The 10,217-nt window shown below is 38.3% G+C and overlaps 1 protein-coding gene across 2 annotated transcripts in view; it reads right to left on the bottom strand.

The window, feature by feature from the left end:
• Positions 1 to 7,663, bottom strand: part of kcnq3 (potassium voltage-gated channel, KQT-like subfamily, member 3) — a 32,967-nt gene extending 25,304 nt beyond the window's left edge. Inside the window, exons 1-2 of one of the 2 annotated variants that reach the window (XM_052547560.1) lie at positions 7,559 to 7,663; positions 6,167 to 6,615 (exon numbers count right to left, since the gene is read on the bottom strand). In XM_052547560.1, the coding sequence (XP_052403520.1) occupies positions 6,167 to 6,471 (305 nt within the window). In that variant the 5' untranslated portion in view covers positions 6,472 to 6,615; positions 7,559 to 7,663. Of the gene's footprint in view, positions 1 to 6,166; positions 6,764 to 7,558 lie in introns of those variants that run through there. The other variant, XM_052547559.1, reaches the window with a different exon arrangement.
• Between the last annotated feature and the right edge of the window lie 2,554 nt (positions 7,664 to 10,217).

Genomic DNA, 10,217 nt, shown 5'->3' on the forward strand with positions numbered 1-10,217 from the left:
AGAGCTATTTAGTTGGATGTCATGGCTATTTATGTTGGATAGAATCTATGATCTCTGGCCCAATTCATTTGCTAGCTTCCATGGCTGCAATACGCTGTATTTTCCACTAACTGGCAACCTGGGGTGTCAAAATCATATTGGGTAAATTGTAGATTATCTGTAAACACATAGTATTTTTATGCTTTAGTACAGTCAATAAAACATACTCCAGCTTTAACTGTATTATTAAATTATGAGCAGCTTGGGAAGTTTCACAGTACAATACTCTTAAAAAGGTAGTTGGCTACACTTTAGTAAAAGTAATTTCGGGGACTGCAAGATTTTTAACTCTTTCCCTGCCACTGACTAAATTTCAGTCATTTATGAGACTAAGCTTTCAATCTACTCCTTCTGTGTTTTGATAATTGTTCTGAATCCGATCCAGGCATAGTCTTTCACAAAAACATAATTTTTTCAGCTTTTTGTTCAAAATGTTGCTTTGCCCACATCCAAGCGATGATAAAATGAATGTACAAAGCTAGAACAAAATGTTTGTTTTTTTTAAACCAGAGGCTAAGGTTCTTTCTTTTAACATATTCATACAACAAATATTCTGGGGCTCATGAAAATTTTGTTAAAATTATAAATAAAAAAGCTGGTGGTGGCTGGCAACTTGAAAAAAAAAAAAAAACAACAACAACAAAAAACCCAGGTGGGGAAAGAAGTAAAAAACATAAATATCGATTACTTTTTTTAGAATTATAAACATAATTTGTCTTGAAAACAAATGCAACATATTTCGAATAAAGGGTTTGTTTGAAAATTAATGTGGAGACTGTTCCTTTAAATATACATTTGTTCTAGTTATGGATAACGGCTGGATCAATGGACAGAATGGATTAGGTGGGATCAACTCTGTGTTGAATAGGAGTAGACAGTTCTGTTTACTGTAGAAAGCTGTGAATCAACATTAATCAGCAGTGAAACTGGAAAGACACTGAGCTCCCCACTGAACCAGTCAAAACCTCCCCCACATGTCCTCTTTATCTCTACGGGTTGAAGGTCATACAGCCATCACCACCAGGATCCTAGATGTCCAACTGACCTTCAGTTATCGTTGCATTGCGGCAGCCACTCGCTACTAGACTGGTTTACTGCAACTCACTCCTCACTGGCCCTCTTGAATCCATACAGCATGTTATTTTATTAGTCATTCAGCTGACACCTTCTTACCCAAAGCAACTTAACAATATATTTATGACAGGAAACGCCTGCCCAGAGCAACCCTGGGTGAAGCGCTTTTCTCAAGGGTGAAATTGTGATGGAGGATACCAGTAGCTCTCCACTTTATGAATCAATCCACATCAACCTTCAGATTACCAGCTCAGATCTTAAACCATTAAACTGCTACCTCCATCCCATTCGGAAATGGTGCAGCTTGTCATATTCAACCTCCATAAATTCTGACGTTATGTATTTGCTGAGCTCCTTGTGTTAGTGTGATGTAGCTGCCAGTATCAAATTCCACTTAGAGTTTCTAGCCAAGAGTGCAGGCACTGGCCTTGGCCCGTTACCCACAAGCTATGATCAGATCCTACAACTCAGTCCAACTGAAGGTTTTGACTTCACATATCCAAGGTAACATAAGTGCGTGGTTTCATTTAATCATCATTACCCTGACTTAGTCTGCTTCAACCATTATTCATACATGGCCTGACACCTTTCCAAAACTTATTTTAATGAAGCACATGGAAAGTTTAATTAAGCCAGTGACTCTTCACAACACTAACGTCACCATCTTAATCTTCAGAGTAAATCAGCCTTATGCGTCAAGCTGACAGCTTAATCTTCTGTGTGTTCAAGAAAAGCGTAATGTTCTTTCGTGAGATAAAGATCAAGGAATTTCTGCATTCTGAGATATGCTTTACAATTCACTCTTGTACGTTGGTGGTCACTTATCAATAGCCAAAGTCAAAGTGAGAACTCAATGCTAAAAATCAGACAAATCCTGTCAAATTTTAAAGAGCAAGTATAATGGACATATGAAATAAAACCCTTTTTTTTCTTAAGCTAAGCAGCAACATCTATATCAGCAACATATATATGTCAAGGGATGTGTGATGTGAAGTGACATTCAGCCAAGTATGGTGACCCACACTCAGAATTCGTGCTCTGCATTTTACCCATCCAAAGTGCACACACACAGCAGTGAACACACACCTGGAGCAGTGGCCAGCCATTTATGCTGCGGCACCCGTGGAGCAGTTGGGGGTTTGGTGCCTTGCTCAAGGGCACCTCAGTCGTGGTATTGCTGGCCCAAGACTTAAACCCACAGCCTTAGGGTTAGGAGTAAAACTCTCTAACCACTAGCCCACAACTTCCCCATCATACTAATACACTTAATTGTTGGTTTAAAAATCTACATGTCACATTTATTGTCCAACTACAAATATTTACACAAAATGTGTATTTTATTTAGAATTATTGTGCTCCTACATTGTGCTCAGTCTGTTTGGCACGTATGCTCTTTCTAAATGAAGTCTGTGAAGCTTAGCAGATAATTGCAAAGCAGAGGGCTTATACATTTCTGACAGCAAAATGGAAATATTCCATGACATTCTAACATTTGCAGACAGAGAGTATACCAGTAACGTGTAAGTAATGCATTAAAGGAAAATGGCACATCTCAAACACATTAAACAGGGTAGTGTCTCTGTCAGCGGCACACACAGCCTTTCTGTCAGAACATCTGACGGGGCAAGCCGCTTTAAACTATACATAACGAAACTATAAACTATACTGTCTCTTACAAGTTTTTAAAGCCCTTAACATAAAGCTAGTCACATGTTTAGAACAGATTGGATGATGCATTTTCTCTGCAGCAGCTCAGTCTGTGTCTTCCACTATATTCCACTACATTCTTAGCACCCAGCCTCCTATCAAAATACTGTATAGCGATATAAATCACCGTATCACTTAAAATAAAATTTTTCAATAATTATTGAAAATATCTATTCATATATTACAATATTTAAACTATATATACTGTATAATAAAGCAAATAATTGAAATGAATTACAATGTTTAATACTCTCTCGCTCTACATATACTATAAATATATAGTATGTGATCAAAAATAAAGAAACTATAATATTTGTATAATATTTTAAACTATGTGTCATATATGTTTATAGTGTGTCCACTCTCTTATAACTTGTAGTTGTGTATATACTTATTTATAGTTTTAAAGGGATTCTCCACCCCAAAATGAAAATTTTGTCATTAATCCCTTATCGGCCCTTATTGGTCGGTCTAAACCCGAAAAAGCTTTGTTTGTCTTCAGAACACAAATTAAGATATTTTTGATGCATACTGACAGCTCTCTGACCTTTCCATAGACAGCAATATAATTAACAGGATCAACGTACAGAAACATAGCAAGGAGATTGGTTAAAGACGGAGGAGACTAACTATTCTCGTAGCTTCGTAAAATTATACACTATAAACGTATACTAAACAATGAAATGGGTCACATACAGACATACATGCAAACAAACATACAGTACATTGTATATCATATGTGATCTTTAAATGATTTTGCACTATTTTTGTTTTCTTTTATTATTGTTGCAGATGTTTTTATTTTGCTCCATTGAGACTATACTAGCAATGCTGGAATTAACAAAAGCATCAATTAAACAACAACAACAATAAGGGAAGTCCCATCCTATGTTTAACATCTTAATTTAAGCCTTCCTCTTGATACACTACTATAGTATGATGGAGGCAAGCTAAATTATTAACTACAAATTGCTCCCAAATACACACATCCAGACACACAAACCACACACACATGCAAAAACACTTTTCAGCACCCAAAGAGATTTTTTAATCAATTATTCACATTAATATGTTGTGGACTAACCTCACATGATACAAAGGGCCTGGTTAAAAGCCATGATACAGTCTGAGCAACCACACACACTAGGGAAAAGCTGTGCTGAGTTGCAGATACTGTATGGTGCACATCCTGCATGAGGTATTAAGTACAATGGACAGAAAATGGGCCATTAATAATATGTGTTTGTGTGTGTGTAGACTACAGAGGTTTAATGTCAAGCTTGGGGCTTCATCGGCACTCTAATGCCTGACAAAGAACAATTTCCACTTAAACAGCATTAACATGTATTCTTGTCTTTCTAAGATAATAGTCACTTATGTGTTGTCTTTGCTAGGGCTGAATGATTAATTGCATTTGCGATAATATCGCGATTTAAAAAAATGAAATTTTTCAACCACAGAGGCTGACAAGCGAGAGTACAAGATTGTTCGACTTGAAGATCAATAGGTGTATGACATCAAAATATGGCGAGAGAAAGCATAAGGAGACATCCGCTCTCTTATAGCTCTCGCAGTACTTTGATGACACACACAGAACGGTCTAAGCAGCAAGTCAAAACACATCTTAGCGCAGTCTTCAGAGGAAGCATCAATTTACACAAGTTATCACGTTACAGTGTTTCCAAATGCATGGTTTGGGGAACCCCACCAAAAAACAGAATTTGATTTTTACCAGTGGACCTCCCTTGAAATGTGATTGGACTAGTTTTGAGTAGCAATTGGGTGGGTTTTGTTGTAAAAACCTGGCAACCCTGGCACGCTACACACATAAAAGCATATATATGAACGTACTTCAAAACGGCACATTGAAATTACTCAAGCAGTAACAGTGTTACGGTGCATTTCATTACTGAAGACTTCGACCCTAAGATAATATATATAATAAGGTTTTATACACACACACACACATATATATATATATATATATATATATATATATATATATATATATATATATATATTCTTATTTATTTAAAGTCTGTCTAAAGTTAACAAACAGTGTTTAAAAAGTGCAGTCCACATCTTTACATATGTATATTACAATGATTATTACAATGTTTATTACAATGAAAGTTGTGTGGTAAAGCAAAAGATTTATTTTTATATTTCTGTAATCTACTTTATTTTGTGTAATCTGTTACTGACTTTCATATCAATGTTTACATCAGGTTTATTTGTCAGTGCTTTATGTTGTCATAATTATTACAAGCTTACAAGGTTGGAAGTTCAACAAATCAGCCAGTATACTACTGTGATTGTAATTGTTAAATAAAAATGTCATTCATATCAATTCATGCATCACCTAATTTCATCGTAACATAGGCCTGGTCTACAGAAAAGAACATTTATATTTAATCAATCTAATATTGTGTTGCTCATAATAATACAGTATATATAGAGCTTTAAAAAATGCATTTTAAATACCAATCGCATTATTGTAAAAAAAAAAAAAAAAAAAAATCGCAATTAGATTATTTTCCAAAATCGTTCAGCCCTAGTCTGTGCTGTATAATCGCTCCACCGGTGCTGATTTCAGCACCACGGACAGCTCCACAGAACAGAGGCACTTTGTCAAGGCTGGACATCTTTACTTCAGTCTAGCACACAGCGTTCTTATCTCAGCACCACAGCGATCACAGACAGTATCTCTGGCTATACAGTGAGCGTATGGAACAGTTATACGACCACAAACGGCTGCTAGACAGCTATAAGTGCTTTGATTTCTGGTCACTCAGCTCTGGCGGTAGCAGTGGGAGGTCGTGCTCTGTTTCAGCACCATGGAGAGCTCAAGCACAAATTGGAACACATTATACACTTAAAAGTGCTCAATGCAAAATCAAAAATCTCAGAAAAACTGCATTCTTGGTCTTTAAAAGGCAAGCTATCATTATCTACATAATCAAACAACTGTAAATACATAACCTTCATAAACATTAAAGAGAACCTCAATATTCATATTAGTGTTCAATCAGAATTTTTAGACTTTGACATTTGCTTCTTTAATCTTGAATATTTGGTTACTTGTTTGTATACAGCAATTCCAGCCAGTAAACACAAATGGGATTTCCATATCTTTGCATTTAATTTCCTCTCTTTTACTAATCAGTTGTTATTAATCTTAGGGAGCTTTCTGGAGTTGCATTCACTGTAAAGCTACCGCTGGAACAATGAAAGTAGCTGTGAAAATAAGTTGGATTGAACCGAATTGTTGTAATTTAAAATTAACTGGGCTGTTCTCTCTATGTGTGGGCGCTTCTGGGTGTGAAATGTATCTGGGTTCACTTACACAAACGCGTGGTAGAGGAGCGCCCATCCTCGTGGTCTTTCGAGCGCGTCGTAGATGAGGTTCTGAATCCTTCGCTTCCTGATATTATTCCTCTTCACGGGACGTGTGTAGCCCAGGGGCGTCTTAGCGAGCAAACCGATGTTCTGTGAGCCCCGTTTAAAGTCTGGTTCCCTGCCCGAGCCGACGAGCAGCAGCGCGCCGTCCCGTTCCTGCCCCGCGCACTGCTCCAGGTCTGCGGCCAGCGCACTCTTCCGCTCGCGCGAGTCCTCGGCACTGTTAGTGGCATTCCTGGACCTGATTCCCATGTTCACTGCTCTCGAGCCTCGGCGCCGCGCGTGTGGAAGTCCGGGATGGGGCGCATGCCATGATCCGGACAGGGAAAGCGCGAGCTCCTCAGTGGTCGTGGGTCATTTAAGGACCTCTTTCAGGAATGGAGGCGCGAGGATGGGCTGTGGATTGAAAAAAAGCATTCAAATCTGTCAAAAGCACGCACAAACCCATACATGACTTTCGGTTGCCGAAACGGTTCTCGAATGTGCATCCCGATGTGAACGGAACAGCATACAAACAGAGTTTTACGCAGTACCATTCACCAACGAAACACCACAACCGACCGTTCAGCGAGAAACAAACGAGCATCCAGATTCCCGAGTCGGTTCTTCTAAGGGAATCTAAAAGAATACAGCGCGACGCTGTGATCCGATTCCCAAACGAATGACTCTTGTGAACCGATTCTCAAAGAATCAAAGAAATACTTGAATTACTTTTGGCACGTCGGATTGGAAATTAAACAAGAACCGTTCATGTGTTATATTATACGCATATGGCAACATGTAGTTAAATATACTCAAAATGATTTATGCAATCGATTATAGCCTATTTTGTTTTTGAAATTAGGAGCCTAATTAATACATCAGATATGTTACCATTTTATTTTTGTTTAGTAGCCTACTTTATACAGTAGCCTACACAACGACATAAAAGTCTGTAAAAAGTCATTTAAAAAGTCGTTTAAATTTTTTTTAGTAATTGTTATATTATGTTCTATCAAAATCTACAATATTTTCATCATTTGAGATTTCACTCTTTCCTAGAGTCTTCCGCGAGAATAGGCTACTAATGGAACCGCAAACGAATCGAAATCTAAACGCGAATCGTTGAATTGATTGCGATTCCCATATCTAATCGCAAACGCATGGTTAAATGGTAAAATGTGCGGTTAGATATGTCGATGGGCTCAAGAGTGCTGACAAAGAGCATCTGGTTCATGCGCAACAACACAATGCAACAATTGTACCGGGATGAGCAAAACACACGATGTCTGAAAGCATAAATATAACGGCGGTTCTGCTGTAAGCTGTACAAACACAAACGCACACGGAACTGCCTTACCGTATTTTCCGCGCGACCGCATGATTGCTGATTCGAATTGTTCTCGTGCTACCGTTGCTCGTTGAGATGAGGGAGGAGGCTCAGACGGTGCTTCAGACACAGGCGCGAGACAGAGAGCTTGTGGGCACGTGACACACTACTGACATAGCATCTCTGCGACCCAAAACTATCAAGAGTCTGCTAGAGATGCTTTAACATGAATCGCAAGGTGGAAGATAGCACACCCGAATTCCTCCCAGGTGGACTGCTGGTAATCTTAACCTAAATAGAGTCACAAGGTCCACTTCAAAGATAACACTTGTGTTTCTACTACAGTGGTTTTCAGTCCTGGTCCTTGAGAAGCATTGCATGTTTTGAATGTCTATCTTATATGAAACACCCAGTTCAGGTCTTAGATGATCTACAAATGAGCATATGACATAATTTAGGTGCATTATATAAGTGATAATATGCATTAGTCAGTGCTATATATTATGCAAGAAGCAGAAGGTCAAATGGGTGTCCAGATATATGCATTATTTATAAAACAGTAGGCAAACAATACCCAGATGATCTACTGCATCCGCTGAGATTCTGTGCCAGTCCATAAGTACAGGGGATTTGAAAAGCATAAGGTTTAAAAATTTGAAAGTGGATGGAAAAATGTTTGAGTGGCTCTTTTCCATAACAATAAAATCTTATAATCCCCTTCCATAGTTTTTATTAGTTCTTATATTAAAAACACAAACAAACAAAATGCAAGCATTACATGACACTTCAATTGACAGGTAATACACTTGACATAAAAAAAAATGTAACGTAAAATATGACATATAATTCTACTGTTCTTTTAAACAAAAGTTCTTAAATCACAGGGAATTCTGGGATGCAATTATGGCTCTTTTTTCACTTTCAAAAACTTGTATGCGTTGTCAGTTTAAACTGATAAAAACTCTCCGCTTCTATACAAACCCTCAGTGCAAGAACTGTGCATAAGTCTACACTCAGCATCAGATGGTTGCAGTGACATGTATCTCTCTCTCATTGCTTTGCTGTGTAAATTCCTCTTCTCACCCAGCATCTCCTGTCCCAGAAACCCTTTCTAATTTCTGCTCAGTCTGTCTCATACTGCCAGACTGGAATCTGCAGATGTGTCTGTGCTGTGCATAAAGAATAAAAGGGAAAAAAATATACAGGGAAAAAAATTCAAGGACATTGCACCTTCACTACCTGCCAAAATATTGTATGAGTTAAAATTAGTGGTAAATCTGCCTCTTCAACTTGTCTCTTTTAATCCCATTTGCAATTCAGCAGGTTTTTTTTAAGTGAAGGGAAGTAAGATATCAATGATAACAGCAAATAATATTCAGCATAATATGATGTATACAAGAACACATTTCTGGTGTTGGAGCATTTGAGCCTTACTGATGGGGATGTGGAGGTACAAACGACCAAAAAGGTTGGGAAACACTGCAATAAAGCACTCTCAACTGAAACTGAGAATCCCACAGGATTTCATTTATCATTAATGAGATTTACACTCTCTCTGAGAATTAAGTTTCTTAGGTTTCAAATCTCACACATCAGAGCAAATGAGAATATTTAGCTGACAGGGGTTTTAACAATACACTTGCCATGTTAACTAAGGTTTCTTGTTTTCCTTTGTGTGCATGTTTGTGAATTAGATTTAGATTTGGGGGAGTTGTTTACCTCATCGTTGGCATTTTTTAGTCTCTTTTGAGCAGTGGGAGTATCTGACTGCTCTCTGCTGAATTCCAATGCTTTTTACAGGGCTATTCAAGATGGCTGCTGAAACACACACACACACACAAAAGACCAGAGCTCTAAAATGATCCCATTTGTCCACAAAGGTATAAATTCACATTGTTAAACTCAAAAACCACCGAAAAGCTCTGCTTAAATACTGCTTTATGGGTTACTCTAGGGTGACCCCAGTACCACAGTGAATTACGGGAACATACCTGTAAATCAAAACACAATCATGAATCTCTCGGTCTTTCTGCTTATCCAGTCACCCATGTCATTTCAAATCCAGTCCTAGTTCTCTTTTGGGACAAATATGGGACACTCTAGGGTGACCCCAGTACCACAGTGAATTATGGAAACATCCCTGTAAATCAAAACATAATCATGAATCTCTCGGTCTTTCTGCTTATCCAGTCACCCATGTCATTTCAAATCCAGTCCCAATTCTCTTTGGGGAAAAATCTGTTAGATGCAGGTCTTAATTCCTCTCCCTATGGACACAGCCTAAGAGTATGGCTATAAATCTTTATGATTCATTAGCCATAAATTTAAGTGCTTATAACTTCAAGCAGCTAGGAGAGATACAGTTAGCTTCAGAACGACAGAGAGCGGCCATAGTTCAGTTTAGAGAGCCTATGCCACCACCATCTGACACACACTTCCCTCGGGACGGCAAGATCCTACGGCTACAGAAAGAGAGAGAGAGAGAGAGAGATTGAGCAAAGTGAGGATGAAAAAGACAAACCGATCAATAAAAGTGAAGCAACATCAAAAATGACCTGACTGTGGAGTTAGGCTCTTGGAAAGTCAGAGCAGACAGCATCTTCTCCTTGTCAGAGATTGGAGGAACAGCGGAGCCAGGGGATTTGAAGAAACAGTGTGGAGAGAAAGAAAAGAGAGAGCATCTTTGTCA

Source organism: Carassius gibelio, chromosome B2 (assembly GCF_023724105.1).
Source record: "Carassius gibelio isolate Cgi1373 ecotype wild population from Czech Republic chromosome B2, carGib1.2-hapl.c, whole genome shotgun sequence".
Lineage (NCBI taxonomy): Eukaryota > Metazoa > Chordata > Actinopteri > Cypriniformes > Cyprinidae > Carassius > Carassius gibelio.